General features: G+C 51.1%; 1 protein-coding gene and 1 non-coding gene across 4 annotated transcripts in view; both read left to right on the top strand.

Annotated features, from left to right (window-relative positions):
* The window catches only part of RAB11FIP4 (RAB11 family interacting protein 4), a 104,931-nt gene extending 87,996 nt beyond the window's left edge, over positions 1-16,935 (top strand). For all 3 annotated transcript variants that reach the window (XM_037495455.2, XM_037495457.2, XM_054688740.1), the window contains 11 exons: positions 2,914-3,108; positions 3,673-3,807; positions 4,101-4,136; positions 5,135-5,234; positions 5,511-5,614; positions 6,628-6,768; positions 8,108-8,189; positions 8,673-8,810; positions 8,887-9,045; positions 10,116-10,259; positions 11,178-16,935. In XM_037495455.2, the coding sequence (XP_037351352.1) occupies positions 2,914-3,108; positions 3,673-3,807; positions 4,101-4,136; positions 5,135-5,234; positions 5,511-5,614; positions 6,628-6,768; positions 8,108-8,189; positions 8,673-8,810; positions 8,887-9,045; positions 10,116-10,259; positions 11,178-11,294 (1,351 nt within the window). In that variant the 3' untranslated portion in view covers positions 11,295-16,935. The remainder of the gene's footprint in view (positions 1-2,913; positions 3,109-3,672; positions 3,808-4,100; positions 4,137-5,134; positions 5,235-5,510; positions 5,615-6,627; positions 6,769-8,107; positions 8,190-8,672; positions 8,811-8,886; positions 9,046-10,115; positions 10,260-11,177) is intronic.
* A 9,943-nt stretch (positions 16,936-26,878) lies between these two features.
* On the top strand, positions 26,879-26,950 carry TRNAT-CGU (transfer RNA threonine (anticodon CGU)). The gene has a single exon. It is a non-coding gene; the product is annotated as a tRNA-Thr (tRNA).
* Positions 26,951-27,278: the final 328 nt, after the last annotated feature.

Below are 27,278 nucleotides of genomic sequence, written 5' to 3'. Positions count from 1 at the left end.
TTTTTTTTTAAAGATTTATTTATTTATACAAGCACTGGGTACAGTCAGAAGCACGGGAGGGTGAGAGAATTCACCAGAGCCAGAGCAGACTGATGAAATACACTGCTGAGAGGAGCAGCAGGTGTGGCAGGAGAGGTCTGTCGGTCCATGTGGGACCCGCCTGGTGGCCGGGGATGGAACCGGTGCTGCAGAGGCTGCAGGCACTTCGCGGCCCAGCGTTCAACTGCTGCGCCACCAGGGGAGGCCCTATCTAAGGTTTTTATTTGCCAGATCTTTTTCCTCTTTCATACAATAGTTTCAGAATGACACTACCAACTATATGAGAAGTAAAAATCATTCAAGAGCCTTTGCCCCATAGGTTTATAAATATTTTTTCTAATTCTAAAGGAAATACACACTCAACATAGAAGAACTGTAAAATAGAAAAATCACAATGAGCAAAAATTATTTATAATCCACAACCCTTATATTATCAATGTAAACATTTTAGAATATTTCTTTTTAAAAATAATGATCTCAGGGCCTCCCCGGTGGTGCAGCGGTTGAGCGCTGGGTTGCGAGGCTGCCCGCGGCCTCTGCGGCGCCGGTTCGATCCCTGGCTGCTCCCCGGCCACCAGAGGAGGGTCCCACATGGCGCGCAGACCTCTCCTGCCACCCGCTGCTCCCCTCAGCAGTGTACTTTGGTCCTTCTGCCTGCTCTGCTCCCTGCTCTGGCTCTGGTGAATTCTCTCACCCTCCCGCGCTTCTGACTGTACCCAGTGCATGTATAAACAAACAAACAAACAAACAAAACAAATAAATAAATAAATAAAACATGCCTCTATAAAAAAAAAAAAAAAAACATTAAAAAAAAAAATAATGATCTCAGTTTTTAAAAAGCAGTTTACATAGATGTCCATGGAGTATGATCTTAGTTTTGTTAAGGAAATCTACAGATTAGAGGATACCTAGAAAAAATTATTCCAGGGAATTAATTCTTCCTGCATGGTGGGATTATTGCTTATTTTAATTACTTCCCACCTTCTCTGCTGTGTATTCTATATTTTCTTTATAAATAATGCAGTCTCATAAGAAATTTTATTTTAAAGTAACACTGAAATCTAGTGACTTCCCAATGGAGCAGTGTCCGCATTTAGTTGGTGTCAGTGGTGGGAGTCTCTTCCCTCCCAGCCCCCACTGACTCTCTGGAGGGAGGAGATAGTGCTGTGGGGTGACAGGCAGTAGCCACCCCCGTGGCCACAGAGGCTGGGGTGTTTGAGGCTGGACCACCCACATGTCAGGAGAAAGGTGATGGGCATGGCTGAACAGAAATTTGAAAAGGGAAGAGAGTGGTTCCCAATATTGGCTGAACCGTGTGAAATTGTCAATTTTAAATAATTTTTGACCTTCCCAAAAAAGACAGTTTCATGTAGTTTGACCTAATATATTTTCTCGGTGCTGGGATGGGGCCTTTGGGAGTCCTGTTGTGCCCAGGGAGTGGAGTACCTGAGAGCAGCCAAGCCAAGGACAAGTAGTCTCAGACATCTTCTGACCACTGGGCTAATCATTTGCCATTTGATCATTCTCATTGTTTTCTGGGACCAGCCACCAGGAGGCAGCCAGCAGTAGGTGCCCAGAGTTCTAGTAAAATTTATAGGAGAAAGAATTGAGGAGTATGGTTAATTCAACTGAGATAAATAAGTAGATTTAAAGAATAGAGTGAAGGTACTGGGAGTTGTGATCTTTTATTAACACTGTGGGGTTCCTCAGGGGCACAGTTTGAGGGTTACTGCCATCACCCATTACATGCTTTTTTTACTCTTTCAGGTTTCCCATTTTTTGAGTGTGGGGGCTTAGTAGGTTGGAGAAACCCTAATTTATGAGTAACAATATCCAGAAATTACTGCATGGCGATGATGAATTATATTTCTCTTTATTTATGTGTATATATATAATTTTATTTTTATTTTTTAAAGATTTATTTATTTATTTTATACAAGAACTGGGGTACAGGCCAGATGCACGGGCAGGTGAGAGGATTCACCAGAGACAGAACAGGGAGCAGAACAGGCAGACTGACGAAATACACTGCTGAGGGGAGCAGCGGGTGTGACGGGAGAGGTCTGCTGCGCCATGTGGTACCCTTGCCGGCCGGGATCGAACCAGCGCTGCCGAGGCTGCAGACAGCTTCATAGCGCGTCGCTCAACCGCCTGCATCACCAGGGGAGGCCCTGTACTTCTCTTTATACTTAGGTTGTAGACAGGGCTCAGCTAGCCCCCAATACTGTCGCAGGCCACAGGGGAGTCTCCCAGGGGAGGCGCCAGGGCTTAAGGTCTGTGACCCCAGTTCTTTGGAGTTTGATACCTTTGAGCTAGAAAACCCCACCATATACTGAGAGAAGTGTCTCACCTAGTAACTTGTTGTTTATTTTTAAACTTCATTTCATTATTTAAGGATTACAAGTCAATAAATAGAACTTGAGAAAGATAGAAAAAATAAGAATGGAGGGAAAATAACTTCCTTTACTCACAGTCCCATCACCCTAACCCAAGCCCTCTTAATTTTCCACATGTATTGCCAATACTTTTTATAAACCTTCCAACAAGGATTTGATAGCCTGTAATTTAATCATTCAGTTCTCTAATATGTTATAATTGAATGCCTATAATTTAATGTGGTGGTAGCCAAGACATTAGGTTGTAAGCTATGTTTTGCTGCTCAGAGTAGCATTGCTTTGAATCTCTCTCCTACAGAAATACTTTCTGGGGTGAGATATTTCCCTTGGAATATAGTCCCCAAAGTGCAATTACCGGGTCAACAGGTCCAAATTTCATGAGCCTCCTGGTCCCGGTAGCACTGCCAGTCTTCCACCCCGGGCTGTAGATGGCATCACTGATCAAGCCTCCCCTCACATGGCACTGTCTGGCCCACAGGGCCCTGGTGCACACTCCGTCTGTGACGACGTCAGACCTCTCCACGCACTCCACCACCTCACTCATCAGCAACGAGGAGCAGTTTGAGGACTACGGGGAGGGGGATGATGTGGACTGTGCCCCCAGCAGCCCCTGCCCCGATGATGAGACCAGGACCAACGTCTACTCGGACTTGGGGTCTTCAGTGTCTTCCAGGTGACTGCTTGGTCTGGAATGGTATTTAGGGGCCATGAAAAATGGCAGAACCAACCCAATCTCATCCCATGGGAGTTGGGGGGCCAAGGTCCTGAGCTACATGAGTTCTACATCTGGGGCTTAGGGGTGCTCCCTTTGCACTCTGGGGATCTGGAATTGCCCCTCTTTGCATCTTGGGAAGAAAACAATCAACCAAGGAGACTGCAGACTTAGGTCTTTGTTATCCTGCTTCCTAGAACTCAGTGTTCAAGTAGGACCCAGGACCCAGTAGGTCCTTTCAAGCGACCTACTGTGACACCTTCCCACACACCTGAGTCATGAGTTACTCTGACATTAGCTCTCAGCTGCCTTGTCTCTGAAATGGGTACAACCCATTGGCTTCTCTTTGAGAGTGCTGGAGGAGGCCAGATCTGCCAGTGTATTTTCATTCCCTCCCCTTGCATCTTTGGGCTGCACGCATCTCCTGGGACCAGGGGATCCAGCACAGGAAGCGGAGCAGGATGGGGTTGGGCACCAGATTGGGTGGCAGTGAAGAAAGTGGTTTCCTGTTCTCTCATGAACCAGCGCGGGGCAGACACCGAGGAAAATGCGGCACGTGTACAACAGCGAACTGCTGGATGTTTACTGCTCTCAATGCTGCAAGAAAATCAACCTGCTGAATGACTTGGAAGCCCGACTAAAAAACCTGAAAGCCAACAGGTGAGGCCCCAGGACCCAGCAGAGTGGGGGAGGCCCAGCTGGATTTAGGGAGAAGCAGGCAGCAAGGCAGCCCTTGGTAGGTGAGAGCACGCTGAGTGGGCTTTTTTACGCACAGGAGAGCTGGGGTGCTGTTTCGCAGAACCAAGTTGATTAGTGAAGTCTCATCAGTGGGAGGGAAAGAACCCATCCCACTCTTTGGTTTTTGCAGTAGGTGTAAGGAGTAAATGCAGAGTGAGGAGCAAACTAGAGCACCCTGTTCAGTGACCATTTCTTTTCTCTCCCTCTCTCTCCAGCCCCAACCGAAAGATCTCTAGCACGGCCTTTGGACGGTAAGCCCCCCTTGTGGAGACGGGTTGAATGCTGTTCCCCTAGTTGTGCTCCTGCTGCTAAGTCAGTGACTGGGTCCATGCCCAGACCCAGGGCAGTACCAGCAGGTCAGCCAGAGAAGACGCACTTCGAAGAAGTGCCTCTTCCCTGCTTCCTTGTCCCTTTGGCAGCAGTTGGCATCTCCAAACCCTCAGCCCCTGCAACCTCAGGCTGGCACAGTGGCGAAGCCCCAATAGACACAGCCTAGCCCACAGCTGTCAGTGTCCTTCCTCATGCCCTAGAGCTGGCAGTATACTCAGAGACCCTAGACTTCCTTGCAGGCAGAGATGGGGGTGTGAGTGGGAGCCCATTAGAGCTGACCTCTGTGCTCAATAAAATCCTTCATAGCTGACATCCCCAACTGCCAGGACCCCATTGGTTCTCCGGCAGACTGGCCCCAGTTCCACACCCAGGGCTCCAGGAGCTTCTGACAAGCTGGGGTAGGACAGTCTCTGGCCAAGACCCTGCTCCTGTCTCAGGAGTGGAGTGGCAGCTGAGTCAGCCCATTTCCAATTCCCCCCAGCAACCCGCTGCCCTACACAGTCTGGATAGGTCTCCCCACTTTGCCCTCCCCAGAGATATGGCAGAGCCAAGTTGGTGGAGGGAAATGGATCCTGTTCTCAGCCTTGTGAGGCTTGGCCCCTCTGCTGGGATTGTGGAGCCAGGCCACCTTCAATGGGGGGGTTTCCTACCTCACTGGTCACTGGTAGCCACTGTCTGGAATGCTGAGGTAGAAAGGATTCTGAGGCAGCAGGAAAGAGCTGTGGTGGATTGGCCATGTCTGCCAGGGGCCAGGAGGGGCAGGGTGGCCCATCTCCTGTCCTCTGAATTGCATGACCTCTTGAGTTCAGAGGTCAGGCAACTCTTCAGAGGTCAGGAACAGCACTCTTTCGAAGGGGGTTCCTGGCACCTCTTTGAAGTAATGGTTGCTCGTCCAACCAAATGAACTCCACCCCTGCAGGCAGCTCATGCACAGCAGCAACTTCAGCAGCAGTAATGGCAGCACTGAGGACCTATTCCGAGATAGCATCGACTCCTGTGACAATGACATCACGGAAAAGGTGAGCTCTGGGCGAGTAGCGGAGGGACTTGATGTGTGCATGCTCCATGGGGGGGGGAGGAATGCCCCAGGCTACTGTCTGGGGATTTGGGAGGCCCTGTTCCTGAACAGGAGTTTTGGGGGTAGGTGGCCCCATCATTTGTGAGCCCATTCCCACCCAACATGACTGTTCTCTTTATTCACGGTCAGTTGGAAGTCATCGGCCCCACAGTTTCTAAGTTCTCAGTCCTATACACTCAAAAGTTTTCTCTCCCCATGCCTCAACCCTGCATTGTAGGTCAGCTTCCTGGAAAAAAAGGTGACAGAGCTGGAGAATGACAGCCTCACCAACGGGGACCTGAAGAGCAAGCTAAAGCAGGAGAACACACAGCTGGTACACAGGTCAGGGGCTGGGCACGGGCTCTGGGGCCCTCGGCTGTGACTAGGAAACTGAACATCTTTGACACATCCCCTGGCTTCAGGGCTCTGCTGATGTAAGGTGCCCAGGAGGACAGGTCTTTGGGGGCAGGAGATGAGCTGGAGCTTGACCTTGACCCCCGGGTCTATAGCTCCTAGGTGGTTCTAAGGCAAGAGTTGGGATCCACTCTTCTGTCTCCTTGTCCTGTAAAGATAAGACCCTCACCTCTTTTTCTGGGGACAACTCTGCAGAGGGAGAGGCTGGTGAGTCAGTGGGAAGCATCCAGACATTGCTCTGCTGTCCCCATGGAGGCCCACTGAGCTTGACTATGATGAGGGTTGTATAGGGTTTAGCTGTCCTTGCAGGATATACTGAAATTTGAAGATTGATTGTGACCCAGGGTCTGATCCTCAACCTGGTAGAGTCCAAAGATTGGGCCCTTTTGTACACCCTAGCAGGTCAGCCTCCTAGAGGGACTGTTGCCAGTGAAATGTGCCCCAGATTGACACACCAACTAGGCCACCAGTAGGAGGTGAGACATCCATCGTGGGGCTTGGCCTTTTCTCTAGTCTCGCATGCTCAGGGCCACTAGCCAGGACATGACCACTTTTGGAGTCAGGTGCCCAGTGAGCCGAATTACTGACCCAGAGGGATATTGGCCAGGAAGGAATAGAGCAGAAAAAGGAGGTGAGATCTGAGGGCTGTTTCATCCAGAATGGCAAAGCCTGCCCTGAGACATCTGCCTGTTGGGCACAGCCCTGCAGCTTGGGAACCCCTGGCTGGATCTGCCCTCCCCAGCCCGTGTGACCAACACCCCCTCCTTAGATGCTGTAGTGTTGCTAATCTGTCTGTCAGCATTGCTGCTGACCCACAGGCCTGGCAAACACCACTATGTCCCACTTCAGGGAGTTCATAACTCTCCATGGCTGCAGCCTGGGTTGGGGTGAGAAGGCCACGAGAGCTGGCCCTGGACTGGAATCTGTGCCCCTCTCCTCAGGGTGCACGAGCTGGAGGAGATGGTGAAGGATCAGGAGACCACTGCTGAGCAGGCCCTGGAGGAGGAGGCCCGGAGGCACCGCGAGGCCTACAGCAAGCTGGAGAGGGAGAAGAACACTGAGATTGAGTTGCTCAACACCAGGTGCACAGGCGCCGGGGCCTTTCCACACAGACCCCTGCCCTTGCTCGCCCCTCACTCCTGGTACAACCTGTGGGGCAGGGCTGTCCCCATTTATAGAGGGAGAGCCTCCTGTCCTGACTGCTATACTCCTAACACCCAAACACAGGGACACATTTTCCAGGAAGTCTGTAAAATATTCGTAGCCGCATTGTTTGTGTTAGGTAGACGTGGAAACAGCACTCTTATCAATAAGAAACAGAACTGGTCCTGCCCAAAGTCCTGGGCTGGATGTAATGTTCAGGCTTGGAGCGCCCCCTGCTGTCAGACCCTCCCCTGACCCAGGGGCCAAGGTAAATGGAAAAGCAGGGCAGGGCTCCTGCTGGGTCCAGGCCAGGGAATAGCCGTTAGGACCTGGAGCAGTATTAACTAGGGGTATTAACTAGGGGTTCATTTTAACTTTTCCCTCATATTCTAGAAGCTGCTGTTTTGCATGTATTTGTGGAAGCTGGTAGCTCATAAAGCATTGTTGCTCGGCTTCTGACAGCTAGCCAGGTGAGCTAGCCTGAAAGAGGTGACTGGCACATGGGTGCTGAAGAAGGCAGCCTGAGAGTGGGCCAGAGACCCTATCCCTTGCACACTCCTGGGGGCACCCTTTACGTATCATTTGCAGCCAGTGCACCAGAGCCATGCAGTGTGCATGCATCATTCCTCACCCTCTCCACTATCCCAAATATCCTGTGAAGTGACTTGTCAGAGCTGTGGCCTGGCCTGGAGGCCTCTCCTGGGGGCAGTGGAGCCAGGCAGCCATCTGTCCGGGAAGGAGGAAGAGCCAGTGGGAAGGACGGGGAGTGCCCTGTAGGAAATGGTCAGAAATCACCCTGTGCTGTTCTGGTGCCGCAGACAGTTCTGACCTGGGTGTCCTGGCTCTGTCTTGTCATGGTGTTAACTTAGGACAGTCCCCTCTGGACACTACATAGAAGATTATGACCCCACCAGTGCTGTAGAGACAGCAGCAGTGAGCACTTCACAGAGCCTTGGGGGAGAGTAGAAAACCAACAAGGTCTTGTCTTCAAATTGTGGATTCTAATAGGAGGGCTTTGCCACCAACAGCCACAGGAGGGCTCTCCATTAGCAAAAATACATCCTCCCTGCATTGCCTAGTCTCTAAGGATGTATGCTAAAAAAAAAAAAAGCTCATGTTCTTATTTACAAATGTTTCCTTTTATCAAAAAAAAAAAGATAATTCAGTGTCATTACCTTTTTGCTTTGGATGACAGGACAATATTATCATTTGAACTAATCATTCATGCATGTTCTCTCTCCCCTACCTCTGTCCCTCCTCCTCCACCTTCTTCCACAGGGTGCAGCAATTAGAGGAAGAAAATACTGACCTTCAAACAACAGTGACCCGTCTCAAGTCGCAAGCAGAGAAACTGGATGAGGTGAGCAGTAGATGAGGCATCTCCTGGACTTGGAACTGGAGCTGAACCCCAGAGAGGCAATAGCGGCCACTATAGCCTTTAGTGAAAGAGGTTCTAGTTTCTAGGTTCTAGTTTCTGAGATTCTAATAACATTGCTCTAGTTAAAAAATATATATATGAATAATTTGTCTTTCTATATTTCTAATTTTCCAAATTTTCTGCAATGAATACGTATAGTGTGGGAAAATGAAAAAGGAATGAAGTTAGCTTCTGCTTGGACAGCCTTCCACTGGCATTGTTGACAGACTTGAGAGAGGCATGAGGCTTTTTAGCTGTGTTTCTAGAATCCTCGGGGATCTGTTTCCTTAAACCATGACTTAGAGGGCTATGCCCAGGTGGCCCATTCTGATGACCTGTTTGTCAAGGCACAGACCCCCAGCGAAGTCCCCCAGGGCATTGAGTCCCTTTGGGGACCTGTCCCTCACCTAGTCTCCCTGGCTCCAGGAGCGGCAGCGCATGTCTGACCGACTGGAGGACACCAGCCTGCGGCTCAAGGACGAGATGGACCTGTACAAGCGCATGATGGACAAGCTGCGGCAGAACCGCCTCGAGTTCCAAAAGGAGCGGGAAGCGACGCAGGAGGTGGGTCCCAGGCCGGGGGGTGCCTGGGTTTCCTCCTGTGGCCCTGTTCCCACCAACCAGCCTCTCTCCCATGCAGCTCATCGAGGACTTGCGGAAGGAGCTGGAGCACCTGCAGATGTACAAGCTGGACTGCGAGCGGCCTGGCAGGGGCCGAGGCTCATCCTCCGGCCTGGGCGAGTTTAATGCCAGGGCCCGAGAGGTGGAGCTGGAGCATGAGATCAAGCGGCTTAAACAGGTGGGCCCGGGGGCCTCTGTCCCCACGGGGTGGGTTTCCTGTGAGGCGCCGAGAGGTGTGAAATCACCTACCCGCATGTTGCTGGGCCCTGCTCACAGCCCAGATCGCTTACCTCTGTTTCTGCTGGAGAGCTCAGGGTCTCTCCTGGATGTCCAAAAAAGAAATAAACACACTCTCCTGCCGTTGGTTGACAGGGTGGAAAATGAGACTGCACTCAGCCACAAATTAACGCCTCACTGTGTTAGGGTCTTTGAGAAGCAGCCCCTGAGCTCAAATCCATTTCAAAGGATTCTGGGAACATTCCATAATTGGAGACCAGTCGGGGCAGGGGAAGAGGGGCCAGGAGGGACAGTGACCAAGCGAGAGAGTGGTGGTGGGTGACATCCCGTGTTCAGCCTGAGCCCGGGACAGGCAGCTGCAATAACTGGTATAGCTCTGAGCTGGTCCCAGTGGGGGCAGATGTGCTGTGCTGGTGTCCCACAGGAGCCCTAAAGCTCCAGCCCTTCTCGCCATCCAGGTGGGAGCTTCTGTGGTCCCGGGTCCAAGCAGTTAGGAGCCTGTAGCCAAACGTGGAGCACGGGACTTGGGAAGGGGGTCTGAGTAGGGGCTATGGGGCCTGCTGTCCTTGGGAGCAAGCATGTCCCTGGAAAGAACTAGAACAGCAGCCTGGTGAGCTTTGCCTCAGGAGGAGCCAAAATGCCAGCCCAGAGAACCCCAGACCATCAGTTTTACTCACCAAGGGCCAGAGTTGGAAAAGGAGCCATGAGTGGGGCAGCAGCGTCCTCACACTGGTGTCTCCTCATCTGGCTCACTCACCCTCAAGGAGGAACCATGCTCCTCACTTGACGTTGGCTTCCCTGAGCAGGGCTGAACCTCCTCACAGCCCTCCGAATTCCTCCTCCCCCAAGCCTGGCAAAAGCCACACCATCTATGGGTCTCCTGAGTTGGCTATGACTCACGTCTCAAGGGCTGATGCTGCCCTGATGCTGTGGGAGTCACAATGCCAGAAGTGGGTTCTGGTAGGTTCTAGATACTTCTGGGAGTTGATGTTGCCTTGTCCTATTCCACAGGAGAATCATAAGCTACGGGATCAGAATGATGACTTGAATGGACAGATCTTGAGCCTCAGCCTCTATGAAGCAAAGAACCTCTTTGCCACCCAGACCAAAGCCCAGTCGCTGGCTGCGGAAATAGACACAGCCTCTCGCGATGAGGTAATGTTCCCAACTCCCTTTGGGACCTGGCTGCTCCATTGTGAGTCCTGCCCCTATCCCTACCTGCCATGACAGTGAGCCCAGGCTGCCCTCGGCATGAAAAACAGACCAAGCCCTGGCCCGCAAAAGGTTCTGCATCTGCCCCAAGTGACAGGACAGAGCTGTGAGGCAAAGTAAAACCAGGTCTGATATCATGCATGAGGTGGCGGGAGCACAAGTGTAGGGGCAGAAAGGAGTTTATTTAGGTCTTAGCTCTGCCACAAACATGCCCAAATAACCTGCTGATTTCATCTACCTACATGCTCCGCTTGGCAGTCTTGATTACAAATGCTTTTGGCCAGTATCCTCAACTTTTACCTAAAAATGACCCACAGGGCCTCCCCTGGTGGCGCAGCGGGTCGAGCGCTGCGCTATGAAGCTGTCCGCAGCCTCTTCAGCGTGGCTTTGATCCCAGCCAGCCGGCAAGAATCCCACATGGTGCGGCTGACCTCTTGTCTCGCCCGCTGCTCCCCTCAGCAGTATATTTCAGTCAATCCACCCGTTCTGTTCCCCGTTCTATCTCTGGTGAATCCTCTCACCCTCCCACGCATCTGGCCTGTACCCCAGTTCTTGTATGCATGAATAAAAAAAATCTTTAAAAAAAAATGACCCACATCTGTGCACCTCCACAGACCAATCAACTAGAATCACTGAGTGAGGGGCTGGGTATCGGCATGTTGAATACTTCTTGGATGTAAGCTGAGCTGATGCCTTAGACTCTTGCGTTGGCATCCTTTTGCTGTGGTTGATTTGGGAACCCACCTTGCTCAGGTCCTGCTGAGGCCCTTGGCCACGGGGCACTGCCATCCAGGTATCTGGGCTCTGCCCACACCCCAGCCAAGGGTGACCTCTGACCAAACTTCCTCCCATTCTCTTCAGCTCATGGAAGCCCTGAAGGAGCAGGAGGAGATCAACTTCAGGCTAAGGCAGTACATGGACAAGATCATCCTCGCCATCCTGGATCACAACCCCTCCATCCTGGAGATCAAACACTGAGACCAGGGGATTGCTGCAGAGAGGCCTCGGGACCCAGGACCAAGGAGCAGTCCCTGCCTGAGGAGGGGCCCTGGTCTGGGCCTCACTCCACATTGTCAGTGTACCTGGCCACCATGTAGCGTGTACTGGTGTGTGTGTGGGAGGCCGTGCACACAGCAAGGGGTGAGCATGGGCCAAGACTGTGGGTGATGTCTGTGCAGTTAGCTGTTCGTGTGCTTGGTGGTCCCTTTGCAGAGGGTCCAGAGGTGGGAGGGGGTGAGGTCTGCTATCAGGAATTACTGTAATAACAAGAACTGGAAGCTTATGTTTCAGATACTGGATAAAATGATTCTACCTCTGGGGATAAGGATTAAAAATACTCTGAGTAATGGCTTTCACCCACCCCTATTCTCCCTGGGAGTGGGAGCAAAATTAGGGTCTATTCCAGGAGTCCTGGTGCCCAATAGCCGTGTCCTTATCAGCCTTTTTGACCACCTTTCAAGCCCAGGTGCTCCAGCTCAGAGGAGGAAGGGGCTTCTGCGCCCCCTTGCTGGTGCTCTCTGAGAGGCGTGTGCGCAGGTGTTTCAAGGAGCAGACTCACAGAGGAGCCAGCCTGGGGGTGACCTACATTCTGAGAGTTCTTGGCATTTTTGAAGTTCTCCATATACTTCCACATCTCTGCTGACTTACCTTCCCTTTCTGTTATGTTTTTAAGATGATAAAAAATAAGCAGCAGTTACTTGGGTGTTAAATGCAGGGATGAAAGGGAAGGAGAAAGGGGCTGGGGATAGGGGTGTCTAAGGCACATATTGGCATCTCCCAACCAAAGACATGACTTTCCAGGTGGAGCCCACTCACCTCCCCTAGCCCCTGCCCCATGGTTGCCTTTTAAGAGAAAATCAGGAAGAGACTGTCTGGGTGGCTTCCTCAGGCTGTGAGTGGGCCTTGCTCTCCAGTTTTCTGCAAAGCCTGGTCACAACAGGCCGGGAGGTTCGGCTTTCGGAATCAGAGCTCTGGGCTTGGCTCAGGAGAGCAGCTAGGCCTGTGCTCCAGCTTTTAGAAACGGCCCTGCCAGGGAGCGCTGTGAATGCCTTGCTGCTGGGACACAGTTGGGGAAACTGCTGGGAAACCTTAGTCTTCCATCCTTGTGGCACGTGGTGGGAGCCACACTATGGATTCTTAGTGGGTTCTCTTAGTCCAGGTGACTGGGAGTAGGTATGGTACTTTCTTTGAGTTTTCCAGTTTGTCTAAAATTTTGTATGACTTGTGATCATTTCCTTAATCCATATATTTTTATATAATCCATATGTATGGGTTATAGATAGATAGAAACATTAAGGTCTTATTTCCTCCCCCCCCCCCCCATAGTTCCTTGTTTTCTTCAGTACTGAAATGTGTGGAGAGTTTGGGCATGTTAGGGAGGGGCATGGCAGCTGAGGGGTGTCCACGGAGAAGAGAGGGGAGCAGAGGGTGAGGAGGTGCCTGGGTGCTTGGGTGTGTTCCCTGCTCGAAAGGACAGGGCTATGGCCAGGACTGGTCTTCATCTACCCAGTCAGCCTTTTGCTTTTTTGGATTTTGCGAGTTCTTTTTAAGCCTGCGTATGGCATTTGTCTCATGCTGCAAATAATGGGGTTGCACTGGTCTGACCCATGATTGGAGCCACCCACACCAGGAAGACTGGGCCAGGAGTCAGTCTTTTGGAGCCTCTTGTAACCTCCTAGAACACTGGAGTCCCTTGAGGGTCTGAGAAGAAGAGACAGTGGGAATAAGGTGTGAGGAGCAGTTCTCTTGTGAATTTGCTAACAGGAAGGAATGGCCATGAATGAAAGGAGAGGAAAAAAGGAGAAAGCATGACTTGGCTTTGCTCTGGGTTGCACATCGGTAGGGGTCCTGCTGAGAGAGGCCAGTCAGGCCAGGGTCCTGTTCCTTAGGCGGCTCATTCCAGGTGGAGCACCTTACATGCACTTTATAAAATTTCACCTTCCCTTTAGCTACAGTGGTGTGGAATTTTAGAGAAGCCCACGGGTGCAGGAGTTACAGATTCACAAGGAAATTTCTGCCATAGGGCCGGGAGGTGGTAAAAGCCATAAACCTGCAATGCCACCTCCCTCCTGTAGGGGGTGCGGCGGGAACAGATCCCTGGGATCAGCAGGGAGTCTGAGAAGCCCTTCTCCTCTGGACCTGGAACAGTGCATTGGGTCTTTGTAATGAGGCTGAATTCCTCATAATACACCCCTCAAACCCAACCTTCTTACTTCAGCCAGAATACATGTATCTTTTTAAAATGCTCTCCTGTGCTTGAAATCTGGGGGGAGGGGTGCTGCAGATGCTCTAGGGGTGCTAATCCTATGGCGGCTGGGCAGGTTCCAGAGCTGTACCTACTCTGGGTACAGGGGGGGCAACCTATTGCTCTGTTTTCTGTCTCCTTCCTTCCCTTTTGGTTGGGACTTCTCTCCCAGTGGGGCTTCTAGAAGGCTTGCAGGAGGCCCTGTTAAATTTGAATTTGAATTTCAGGTAAACAAATTTTAGTGTACGTGCGTTCTGTGCAGTACTCGGGACATATCTTAAAATGGGGAGATTTTTAAAATTCTGACCAGGCTGACCGCCAGAGGTGCAGATGCCATGGTTTGGGATGGAATGTGGCCCCAGGCATAGGGATGTCGTAAGACTTCCCCAGGTGATTGTGTTCTGTTGGGAGGAGAGGGGGCTTTTTTTTTTTTTTTTTTTTTTTTTTTTTGCTAATCTTAGCAACTCCACCAAGTAGGGATTAGCAGAAACTGGTCTGAAGTTTAGAGGAACTTTTCAGGGGGCAGGCATGGGGAGGCAGCAGACTCACATTTTACATGGCCCAGCCTTGCATGGTGTCAGACGCCAGCAAAACTTGTTGGATTTTATTTATTTTATTTACATATCTAGTAGAAAAGGAAGCACCTACTGGATCCGACAGGCCCTATTCTGTGGCAAGTTAAAAGAAATAAAGTTCTAGAAAAAAGAGATTTTTTCAGTCTTGTGTTGGTCAGAGTTAGACCTAAGTTGTTTTATTTTAAAATTGTAGATTGAGAATTTTCAGGGGAAAATTCCTTTATCTTGACTTCATTTCTGATCTATTGAAAATACAAAGCTCGAGAACCTCCCAAAGCGCGTGGAATTGGAACCGTGGTTCTCGACTTGGGCTACACATTGGACTCACCTGGAGAGACTGAGCCTCGGCTGCTGATTTGCTGAACCGCCGGAGGCTCAAATTTGCCTAGTGTGGGGGTGACCCAGGTATCTAGAGGTTTAAAGAGCTCCCAGGTGATGCTAATACACAGTCCAAGTCTGAGCCCCCTGTCCTAGAACGTTGCTGGCTAGAGGTAAGGAAACTGGGTGTGATAGAAATGACCATTCTGCTGGGATGTCGGTGGCTTTTCCTGTTTTGATGTCAGATGGTGAGAAGTTAGCAGATCCCTCGCCCCCCAGGACAGGAGGCCAGAAACCCTCAGGAGCTGGTGGATCCGGCTGTATACCAGCTTGGGGCACAGCAAACCCAGGTGGGCAGGTCTCTGCCCGGTGACGTGGAGCCAGTGGTCATCCGTGCTAGGATGAGTCATCCATGAGCCTCTCCCAGAGTGGGGGGTGAACAGACTCAGGGCTGCGGGCTGATGAGCTGGGCTGTTCCTCAGAAAGCAGCCTCAGGAACACTAGCCACCTACTTGGCACAGCTCAGCAGGAGGGACCCTGGCTTTGTGGGTTTGTCTCTGATCGCTTGCAGGCTGGGAGGGTGAGGGTTGCCCCATGTCCTCCAGGACCCAGGCCCACACCAGGAGGCTCTGCCGGCAAGTCTGATTCCTGGCCCAGCCAGGTCCTGGTGGCCAGGTGGGTACAGTGCAGGTTCTTTTGTTCTAATGAGGGACTTCACCACCACCAAAGGCCTACCCGGGTCACTGGGGCCTGTGGACTGGGGAGAAATGAAGCCCTCTTTGGTGTTCTGTGCATGTGAACTTAATACATTAGTAAATTCAAAGCCTGATGGCCACAGGGGAAGTTCGGGAGTGATTAGTGTGCCAATAAAATGACGGGGCGGATAGGCCTACAGTGACTTAAGGGTTGCGGTGGGTTTTAGATTGAGGAGCATAGCCATTTAGGAGGTCAGTGCTGGCATCCTCCAGTCTTCCTCCTTTGGGACTAGAGCAGCCCCTCTGAATCATGCTTCGGGGTGCTGAGTCTGTTGAGGAGCCTCAAGCTAGAGGGACCATGGCCTCCCCGAGTGTCATGAAGCTGAGCAAGCCCCTTCCCTTCACGTCTTAGGAACCTCCGGGTCCTGACATCCTGCTTTAAGTGCTTGCAGTTGGTGCTCCGAGCGCCCAGGTTCCTTCTCTCCCATTGTGACTGTAAAGTAGGGACGTCTGCCCTGGAGCCACGGGGTGGGGGTGCTGGGAATGGCATCCCAGGCTCCCCCTCCCCCCCAGCAGGAGCTGAGTGCTGTTGTCCCTGGGGGACAGTGCCTCCTGCCGGGACCCTCCGCTTTGCTGTGCTGCGCAGGCTGTGTTTTTGTCTGCATGGTTTGGGGTCTTTGTCCTTGTGCCTTTTTCTTCTTCCCTGTCACCACTGTACAGGACTTTCCACTGACCACTGCCCCCTTTTCTACGTCCCCTGGTTTACCCTGACCCTTCCCGAGCCTGTATATGTGTACATAGTGCCCCGCTGCGTGTCCACGTGCCTCACCAGGCCAGGTCTGCTCCAGGCGGGGCTCCGGGCGCGCTCCCCCACAGGGTCAGACTCCGCTTCCCCTTCGCTCACTCAGCCGAGCAGACTTGGTCACTTGGTTCTGAACTCTTCGTTATGGTCCTAAGTCTGGGCGGCTGGGACCCACCTCGTCCGTTGTCCGGCCTGCAGCTCGTTTAGAAGCCTTGCACACCAGAAAAGGGTGACTTTGTTCAAGCAACTTCTCCCGCCACCTCTTCCTGTCAATATTAGTTGAAAGCAGAGCGCACCTTTCACGCCTGGGGCATTGGTCCAGCAGGGACATGGGTCTGCAGCAGCTCAGCAGCCCCTCGGAGGACGCACCCCTCGCCTCCAGAAGAAGCTCTGACTATGCAGCGCCTAGTGCTCGGCGCAGGGCCTGGCTTCAGGCCTCCTGGCACCTCGTGACAAGAACAGACCCCAAGCGGGCAGAAGTGCCATCCCGCCTGCCCTTAAACAACTGCCGAAGGTGCTCAGACCCGGGTGCCATTAAATACCCCACCGATGTCAGGACACCGTTGGACCACGCATTCCCGAGGACTTGCTCTCAGCCCACTGGCTCCCTTCTTCCCAGTTCTTCCCACGCTTTGGCTGGGCCTCCTGGCCCAGGTGGAATAAGCTATGCGTGTGGCCTTGTGCCCAAGGGTTGATATGACAGCTTCGACTCTCCGTGGGATTCCACTTGAGTGTTTTTGCCCTTGGAGCCTCCATCTGGAAGCAGACTGTTTCGGGGCTGGGGTGAGGCCTCCACCTCCAGGCCTCAGGGTGCGAGAGTATGGGGTGAAGCTCCAAGGCTGCATCCCGGGGTCCCAAGGTCTTCACCTCCAGCCTGCTTCCAGCCAAAAGGAGCAGGATCTCAGAGGCAGGCACCTTCCAGGGAACTCTAATGTACAGAACCAAGGTGTAAATAAACAGTTTGCTTTTCTTGCCTGACTTGATGGTGAGTTTCTATGGTGGGGGGAGGATGGACATGTGTGAATGGCTCCAGGGCTCCTGGGGACAGTCTCCCTTAGGCAGAACAGGCCTTACCCAGTGGACCTTCTAGGCCAATAAAAACTTGCAAAATCCAAATCTAGATTTTGGGGGGCAAGACTCAACTTTCCTAAAAGATTCCTTATTATAAATAAGTCACACTGCAGACCTTGCTGTAACCTGCTGTCCCTCGGAGAGGAGATATGCCACCATCCCAGCCTCAGGTCTGTGATGTCTGAAAATCTTGTCCTCATGCAACTGGGTTCTCTTTCCCAGCAAGGGTGTCTCAGGGATCCCAGCTTGCTCCGGTCACTCTAATGGGGTCCCAGTGCCATGTGCTGCAGGTAGCCACCACGACTCCTGGGTCACAGGCCCAAGTCTGCCATGGGCATCTGGTTCCAGACTGATCCACCAGTGCTGGCTCTGCCAAGCCCCTAGGGTAATGAGGTGGCTTCAGACCCCTGGTTTCTTGTCCTCTCCTTGTCTGCCCCTTCCTCTTAATAGTATGGGGTTCCTGGGCTTTGCAGGTCACCCAGGCCCAGCACCGAAAAATGAGTCTGCCCTTCCCTTTCGGCCCAGACCCTCAGAACAGCAGGACCAGTCCCTCTCCCCTCCCCGCACCGGCCCCTGTAGCACGGGACTGCTGCTCACTGGATTTACAGCCTCCTGGGCTCATGGGGAAGTGGTCTTCCAACACTTCCTGAGCTCCCGGACCTTTATTCCTTCCATCTTCCTAACAGCTTCTTTACTTCCCAGGTCATCAGATTCTGTGAATATAAAAACACGGGATTCCCAGTTAATACTGAATTTCAGATAAAATTTTCAGTTTAAGTTTGTCCCATGTAATACTATAAAGGTTATTCATTGCCTATTAGAATTGCAAACATAACTGGGCATGCTGCATTTCCCACGCCTCTCCAGGGCCCCTCTACCAGTGAAGTGTCTCTGCATACTGACCCTTTACTTTGAGCCCCAGATTTCAAACAGATTCCTTCTGAGCTTGCCACTAATTCTGAGGCTGGTTCTGCTTTCCCCACTCCACCGTCCAGAAGCACTGCTGGCCTTTCTAGAAGCTGCACCCTGCCCTGAGGTTGTGTAGGGAGATCTGAGGCTATGAACGAACTCAAAATGACTTGACATGGAGGTGAACTTAAGCAAGTGGAGGGGAAGGCAATGGTGTCCTGGGGACACTGTGGGGACAGGGTGTTGCTAAAGAACCCTGGCATTAAATTTGCAATTTGCTAGAGTTTCACAATAACTAGGCCATTAAGCCTTTTCAAAGCATCAAATGACTGTGTTCATGGGAAGATTCCTGGAACTGAAATAAGAGGCCAGGACTTCTTAGCTGTGGGGCTTTGAGCAAGTTTCTCACCTCCCTGAGTTGCAGTCTGCAAAGCAAGGGAAATAACAGTTCCTTTGTGACAGGAGTACCTGTCAAGGCACCAGGTGGAGCTCCAATAAGAACTTGCAAAATCCAAATCTGGATTTTGGGGGACAAGACTCAACTTTCCCAAAAGATTCCTTATTTTTATAAATATCGCTATTTGCCCTAACTGCAGTTTCTGCCATGGTCTTCAATGGGTACCTTCCCCAGCCCCATGTATCCCTGTGTCCAAATTACATTTTTCTGAGGACACTAGACACTGGGTTAGCACCCACCCTGATCCAGTATGGTTTCACGTCATTTGATTCTGTCTGCCAACACCGTGTTTGCAAAGAAGGCTGCATTGATAGGTACTGGGGCTTACGACTTCAACTTCTCTTTGAGAGGTACACAATTCTCAGTTTATTCTAGAGAAGAACAGCGCTGCTGTGGGTATCCATGTGCCCTCTGCACAGAGACATCCCACCCCACCCCCCACCCCACCCCCGTCTTGGAGACTCTCCTGCCACCTCCACACCTCTCAGAGTTCGCAGTTGCTGTAAAGGGAGTTTATTGTCAGATCTACCAATTCATGGACACTCAAATTGAGAACTTTCTAGAGTCATCCAGGTCCAGGCCAAAGTCTCCTGAGTCAAAAATATTGGAATGAAATCACTCACCCAAACAATTTAATTTACTGAGCACCAGTGTATGTGCCAGTTCTGCACCAGGCACTGCGGATTGGGACAGAATAGAGCGAGGTCTCTGCACCTGGGGTGGGTGAGACACAGCTGACTCTGGTGATGAGCAGCACCAAGGGGAAGGCCCAGGGGGCTGTGGGAGTTGGGGGCAAGAGCGCCAAGGCCAATAGACAGCTTCCCCAAAGAAGGGGCATTTCAGCAGAGCTGGAAGATTGTAGGAGCTAGGAACTACATGTGAGGGACGCTTGTAGAAAGCACAGCCTTTTTGGGGTACAGTATCTGGGAGATGAGTGGGAAGGGCTGTGGGAAGTTGGGCCTGGTAGGCAGTGCAGAGCCCGCTAGGCTTAACTCACCCATTAAGCAAATGTTGTATCAGTGTCTACTAGATGCCGGTGTTGGCCTGGTGCTGGGCTTGTAACAGTGAGCAAGCAGCCCTGCTCTCCACCTTCACAGCTCAGGGAGCTTCTAGAAGAGTGGGGGCTTCTCAATCCAGGTTACCTATTAGAATCACCTGAGAGGGCTTTAAACCACGTGGAAATAGGTGATTCTGATTTGGGTGGGGTGGGCTACGGGCTGTTTTTCAAAGCTCCCTGACTGATTCGAGTGAGAATCACCGGTGCACAGTCTCACCTATCATCCTCTGAAGAATCGGGAGAATTCAGCTAAGGCCCGAGGGAGATGACCAGGTGGGGAAGATTGGGCAGGATGTGGCAGAGGGAAGGGCCATGTAAAGGCCTTAACAAGAGACTCTCAGGGCAGGGAGCAGGCCGTGGCATCATTGCAGATCAGAGGTCAAGGAGTGACCAGTTGACCAGTCAGTGGGACCAAGTAGTTGCTGAGAGACGAGCACGGTCTGGTGACAGGTAAGACCTGGTTTATTTGCTGACTGAAAAAGAGGAGTTGGAATCACCAGGTTGGGGCAATTGTTTGGGCAAAGGCGTCAGGCTTCGCAGGGCCTTGCCAGGAGCATCTACCCCAGCCAACCCATCTCTAGGAAATGACTGAACTAGGCCTGAGGGCAGATAAAGCCATTCTGCAGCCCCTCAGGAGCAGCAGGCCAGCTGGAGCAGCTGGTTCCAGAGATCCCGGGCAGCAGCAGGGTGCTGGGTGAGAGACCGGGGCGGTGGGGGGGGGGGGGGGGGGTTCCATTCCGTCCTTCCATTTGGCAGTCTGCTCTGATTTTTCAGCTCGGGAAGCTTCAGTGTCTGGAACTAGGGCAGCGGTTGGCCCCAAGGAGAGCAATGAGGAAGTTCACGTTAGCTTCCACTAATTTAATGTCGTAATATGCCAGGTGGTGTTCTAAGTGCTCGGCAGACACAGAGTCATGTAAATCTCGCGACCACCTATGACGAGGGCAGTAGTATTACTCCATAACAGGTGCTTTAACTGGCCACAAGTCACCCAGGATTCACACCCAGCTGCTAAGGGAGGAGTTGGTAGGTAGCAGGACTCGGCTGCAGTCCAGGAAGTGGGCTGCTCAGTGGGGAGGGTCACTGCAGGCTGGGAAGGCTTCAGGAGGCGGCCTGGGCCTGGAATTTGGGTGAGCTCTCCAAGCAGAGGGGCTATAGGGCCGGCATAGCTGGGAGCAAGGACATGGAAGTGGGAGCTGTAGTGCTCTGTGTGCACTGAGGAGGAGCAGGGGCAGTGGCCCAGGAAGGATGGTGGTTCCATGGTGGGTCAGCCTGGCTGGCCAAGCAAGTCCTTAAGGTGGGTTGAAGGGCTGATGATGCTCCAAGCTCACAGTGCTGAGATTAAGGGGTCTAGGATCCAGAAAGTCAAAACCAGCTTCTAGCCAGTCCTTCCTGGAACTAAGTAGGTGGCTGGATTGAGCTGCAGGAAGCTCCACTTACTCTCCTGCCCTTCCTGGTTTGGCCCCAGCTTTCACTCTAAGCTCTGACGTTGATACTAGGTCCAAATTGAGTTCCACGATATTGGTGTAGCCTCTGCATTTGAAACAAACAAACATGATGGTGCTCCTGAAAGACCCAAAGACAAAGGTGTTGTAGTCTGAGCTTACCTTCTGCAGCCCATTCGATGCCTCCTAGCCTGTGAGGCCCTCATCCCCGTGTTCAACCCTCATCCCCGTGTTCAACCCAACCCAGGCCCTTCTTCCCTGACTGGCTTTCCAGCTTATCCAGTCTAGGAGGCCAAAAGCAGGCCTCTCACTGGTCTCTGGCAGCTTCTAGGCCAGATCCTCAGTGCTGTGGCCTGCAGGTGAGGGGGTTGTTCTGAATATGGAGTCAGGAGACTGGAAGGGGACAAAATTTCTAACTCCACTAGAGAGCCCTCAAGATGGTTCCGTTTTTTGAGGTGGAGTCAAAGAAGACCCAGCTGATACCTCTGCATCCACCTCCCCGGCCCTAGGGTAAGCACTAATTAGCATCTACTCTCCAAGTTGTGGGCACGAAGAACAGCTGTGATAGTCTCTAAAGATAGGCACCACTTATTAATTCCCTCCCTGGGTGCAAGCCACTCCCCTACCTGAGGTGTTTATTTCCCCTCCCCTTGAATTTGGGCTGGCTGTGACTGCTTGGCTCAGTAGATGTAAAAATGCATCATGACAGAAGCAACATTCTGGAACTTCTGAACTTCTTCCTCTTGAAATGCACCTTCTTGGAGGCCATCTATGAGGAAGTCCAAGCAGCCATGTGAACTCAGGTCCTAAGCCAATAGCCTCAACTAAGCTGCCAGCCAGTGCCAGTCATGTGAGTAAGGCCTTATCAGGTCTTCCAGTCATCCCAACACCCTAGCCAATACCAAACGAAGCAGAACTGTTTCTGGTCAACCCACAAAAGCATTGTTTTAAGCCTCTATGTTGAGCTAGGTGTTTACACAGCATTAGATACTGGAACAGCAGGTCTTCAGCCGTTTTCTGTCAGACTTCCTCTCAGAAGACTGTTTCCCAGAAGGACTCCACACATTTGGAGAATGACTTGGCCATCAGTCCCCTCACCCAGGTAGATCTTTCAGTCCAGGAGTCCCATGGAGAATCCTGACTGTCCACAGCAGGAGGACATGCTCAGACGTGTTCAGACAAAGAATCCCAAGGGCTCTGGTTGCTTAGGGGTAGAGCTCATTGAGGATCCTGCTTCGGATCCTCCAAAGCAGCTGATTTTATTTAGCCCATGAATCCTCTGTAGGCCCTCCTGCCCCTTTAAAGTTGCATCAGAAACTGTAAGCATTTTGTTAGGAGTGAATACCTATCAGCGCAGTAGTCAGGGAAAGGCAACTGAACTAAACGCTAACAAGGAAGAAGAGCACCAATGTGCTAACTCAAAGTATGAAAAGTGGTCTAAATTAAACATCTAAAATTGAGGCCATATACCCTCCAAAGAGGTTTCAATTTGTGCCCCTATCTCCCATTAACAATAGCCTTAATTTAGAGCTTTCTTGCTGGCAATGGCACTGGGAAACGTAACCCAAAGGGGAAAGTGTCAGCTTGCTACTGCACCCAAGGAAAAAGGTTCAAGCCACCATTTCACCGTTTAACTTGAGCAGTGGATAATGAAGAAGGCTGCTCAATTTTTAATTAATGCAGGACTATAGCTAAGAGCTAACTCCTATTTTGTGGATGAGAAGCTGAGATTAAATGATGGCTGAGAAGATCGTGGGCATGATCCCAACCACATTTCTCCAGCATCAGGAAGGTTTTAAATACTCCATGCAAATAACCACCAGCCCACGAACCTAGAACCGAAAGATGCGTTAGTTGTACACAATCTCCTGTATCAATGGACTGTGAGCGCTATGTGATAAGCCACTGCCCAAATGTAGTGTGTTACAAGAGTGATTTGTTGTTTTCACAATTTCGTGGGTAGTCTGGTAATTCCTTGGCTGGGCTCATTCATGCAACCGACCAAAGGGTCAGTGGGGCCGGAAGGTGCCAGATGGCCGCGCTGACATGTCTGTGCTGTTGCTGGCTGGCGGGCTGGGCCTCCTCGTGGCCTCTCAGCCTCCAATAGCTGGACTGCCCTCCTCGCACAGCAGTCGCAGAACACACTGCTAAGACAGGGAAGGCAGAGGTTTAGAACTTACATATTTTGCCTCATTCTGTTGCTCAAAGCAAGCCAGGTGGCCAGTGCATATCAAAAGTTTTTGGGGGACAGGCGGAGTCCAAACCTCTGGATAGGAAAACCTGCAAAGATTCTGTGACTGCCTTTTACAGACCACACCTCTCTGTTTAAAACTACTCCCTTCCCATCCTCATGACTTCCATCTTCCTTCCCTGCTTTTTCTCCCTAGACTTCTCTTGTCTACCGTATGTTTTACTTATTTAAGAATCAAAGCCATGTGAGGGCAGATATCTACACTTCACTGTTACCGTTATAGCCCAGTCCTGAGAACAGGGTCTGGCATATAGAAGGTGCTCAGTGAGGATTTACTCCGATAATGAATGACGCTCTTACTGCTGTATTACGTGGAGGCATGTGAGGCTTGATTCTTGCCAGGAGCTCTGGGTTCAGGACCCGTTCTCTCACTTTAGTCAAATTTCAGAGGGTCTTCGTAGTACAAAAGTGCTGTATTAAAAATGGTACATAGAAACTTAGAAAACAGAAGTTAGATTAGACACTCACGGCTGCTCACTCCTGGAAAAAGGAAACATTGGGCTCCTACCCAATGTAGGAATCTGTTTAGAATTGAAACCAAACAGATGCATAGCTCACCCCACCAGAGGGCAACTCAGGGAATGTCAGAGAACAAAGGAATCAAGGATTACCTATTTTTAAGTGTTTTATTAGTTTTAAAAATATACTTTATTTTCCAGAGCAGTTTTAGGTTCACAGAAAATTTACGTGGGAATTAGAGTGAGTCCTTATATACTTCCTGTCTCCCTGCCCACTCCAGCCTCCCCACTGTCCATATCCTGTATTGGAGTCCATTGGCACAGCTGTTACAATGGGTGAGGACATCCACTTTTAAGGACATCAGAATGCTTTTCCTACAGATGGAAAGTGAGGAAAATCCAGATACCATGAAATACACAGGTGTGAAAATATGGGTGGCTCTCTCAACTATTGCATACACTATTTCATCAAATTCATCACACTGATTGAAACTTCGATGTGCCACTAAACGGAGAAAAAAAAAAAAAAACCCGCCATTTGGTTGTAAGACTCCATCAATTGTAATTAGTTGTCATCCTGTTTTCTAATTCGTTAAAATGTGAAAAAAAAAAAAAAAACCCCCACGTACCTCAGATTAGATAAATTTCAGTGGGCTGTCTGCGCATGAGACCGCAGCCGCTGTGCTGGTTCTGGTGCTAAGATGCCGGTCCAGTGGAAGCTTCTGTTTCTTGTGAAAACTTCCCTGTCTCTTCAGCAAATGGTGCTGGGGAAATTGGCTAGCCACATGCAAGACGGTGAGGCCCTTCCTTAGACCACATACAAAAATGAACTCAAATGGATTAAAGGCCTAACATAAGATCTGAACTAATATAACCCATAGAGGGAAAAATAGGGGGGAAATTTCATGAGTGAGTTTGGCAATGATGTCTTGGCTATGACACCAAAGTGCAGGCAGTAGAAGAAAAATAGCTAAACTGGGCTACATTGAACTTAGGCCCAGTAAAGGAAACCATCCATGGGGTGAAAGGTCAAAGTACAGAATGAGAACATATTTGCAAACCATGTGTCTGATATGAGGTTAGTAGGTTAAAAATAGAGCACGTAAAGAACTCCTATAACTTGACCACAACGAAACCAACCAGACTTAAAAATTGACAAAGGACTTGAACAGACATTTCTCTAAAGCAGATCATGCAAATAGCCAGCATATAAAATATGTTCTACATCGCTAATGGGGGAAATGAAATAGTAGCCATCTTGATGTGTGGATATTATCAAAAATAACCCCCCCAGAAAATAATAAGTATTGGCACAGCTGTAGACAAATTTGAACCCTGGATGTTGGTGGGAATGTAAACAAAGCTACTATAAAAAATAGTCTGGAAGCTCTCACAAGTTAAATAGAACTCCCATGTGATCCAACAATCCCATTTTTGGGTATATATCTAAAAGAATTGAAGTCAGGATCTCAAAAAGCTATTTGCACCCCTATATTCATGTCTCTACATTAGCTAGGAGGTAGAAGCAAATGAAATGTCCATCAACAGATGAAAGGGTAAAGAAACTTATTTTAAAATATGCCAACAGAATATTATTCTGTATTAAAAAGGGAAATCAAGTCTGGGCCGCATGGATGAGCCCTGAGGACATTATGAAGTAAACCAGTCACAAAGAGGAAAACTCCGACTCCACTTAGATAAGGTACCAGAGTGGTGAAACTCTTAGGGTGTATCAGCAGTTGCTAAGGGCTGGGGGTAGTGGGGGAAGGAGTTACTATTCAATAGGTATAAAGTTTCAGTTTTGCAAGATGGAAAAATTCCAGAGATCTGTTGCACAATGGTTTGCACATAGTTAACACTATTATATACTTCAAAAATGGTTAAGATCATAAATTTTATTTTCTTTTTTGCCATACAAAAAAACTAGCTTTCATGAGTTTCCCCAAATTCCCACCATCTATACTTTATACCTTAAAAAAAAAAAAAACAAAAAACCCTTCTATAAATAAACCAGAGTGAGTTTGGCAGTGGCAGTGGGCAGTGGTGTGACTGGTCTTTTTGTCTGCTGCCCTATCACTGCAGTCCCAGGGGGCTGAGGGCTGAGAGGAGGGCTCCTTTCCCCACCCCCTCACCCCCAATCACCTTTCCTAGAACAGACAAGGTGGTCACCACCCGCCAAAGACAGAGGGATTAATTTCCTTAAAAAAAAAATTCAAAGAAAACGCAAGAGCTAAAAATATACATGCACAGCACATGCACGTTGCAACCATCACAGCCTTTGCCTCTTTCATAGACACCAGGCCTTACCAAGAACGTCCCCTTGTCGCCTAGTCATTTGCCCTCTCCTTTTTATTTCTCCAACGTTTTAACTTTCACCTACTTCACTTTCTCTTTGCTTTAATAAGTAGTATAAATCGTGCTACATCTTGCTTTTTAAAATTCCATGTGCCTTTTGGTTCTATCTCTGCTGACAATCATTACTGAGTGCAGCTCATCCCTTTGAACAGCGACTCCTGTTCCCCGGCGGGGACGGACTATCAGATTCCCCCACTCGGGTCGCCTCCAGTGTCCCTCCCTCCAGCACTGACCCCGCCGTCCCTGGCGACATCTCCCTCTGCGCGCACATCAGGCCGCCCGGGCCAGGCAGTCCTGACGAAACATTTCCTGGGGTCTCCTGCACAAGGCCCAGCAGGAGCAGGAGGGCCAGGCGCGGGGGCACCCCGGGAGCCGCAGAGGGCTGCTGGGGTGGGGTCAGCGCGGGACGACCCCACGCCCTCGCGCCCGCAGCCTGGCCCTTTTCCTCTCGAGCCCCTGAGGGCTCTTCCTGCGGGGGCCACCTGCATCCCTCTTTCACCCGCTCGGCTCCCCGTCCACTCCCTGCGGGCGCTGCGGGCGAAACCTGCGCACTGGGCGGAAATGACCCGGCCAAGGTCACGCGGGGAGCGCGGGTGCCGGGCCCTGGCTCACCCCCCGCCCCCACCCCCGCGCCGTCTCCTTGTCGCTCTGACTGACTTTTTCTCCACCTCAGTCTCCCCCCTCCCCCACGCCCCATGCCGCAGAGGGGCTCGAGGCCCACCCGCCGGGCTCTCGGGCGATGCGGGGTTCGGTGGGCTCCAGCAGGGCCCTGCTGCCCGACTTGGGCCCTGGGTGGGCCGAGCCGCGGCGGGTCGCGGCCGGAGGGCGGGCGCGGGGCTGGGGGCGGGGCCTGAGGCGGGATGTCAGCCCGCGCGCGCCTGCGCCGCCTCCCTTCCACTGAGAGCTTCCACTGCTTGCTCGGCTGTCAGGCGCGGTGGCCAAGTGGTAAGGCGTCGGTCTCGTAAACCGAAGATCGCGGGTTCGAACCCCGTCCGTGCCTGTGGGCTGGTGCCTCGTGCCAGGGTTAGCCATGGGGCTTTAGCTGCCCCCGTGTGTGCTGTCTCTCCACTACAGGGCACATTTTACTTTTCAGCTACTATTTAGGTGTCCCCAGTCCCTCTGCTCACCTAGGCTCAGACCAGGCCCCTATATCAGTCTCTAGGGAGTGCTTGAGGGCAAAGTCAGCTCTTGTCCCCCTCCCTTTACTCCAGTTCCCCAGAGTGGGACTCATCTTCCTTGTGTTGTGTGTTGGGATCCTGAGGCTCCAAGAGCCGTTCTCAGCCATTTGTACATTTCTGGTCTCTCTCCTGTCTTGGAGGTGGAGAAAT

The sequence above is a fragment of the Talpa occidentalis genome, unplaced genomic scaffold (assembly GCF_014898055.3).
Source record: "Talpa occidentalis isolate TD23 unplaced genomic scaffold, MPIMG_talOcc4v2.1 talOcc4.7, whole genome shotgun sequence".
Lineage (NCBI taxonomy): Eukaryota > Metazoa > Chordata > Mammalia > Eulipotyphla > Talpidae > Talpa > Talpa occidentalis.
This window is presented reverse-complemented; position numbering and strand designations above follow the sequence as displayed.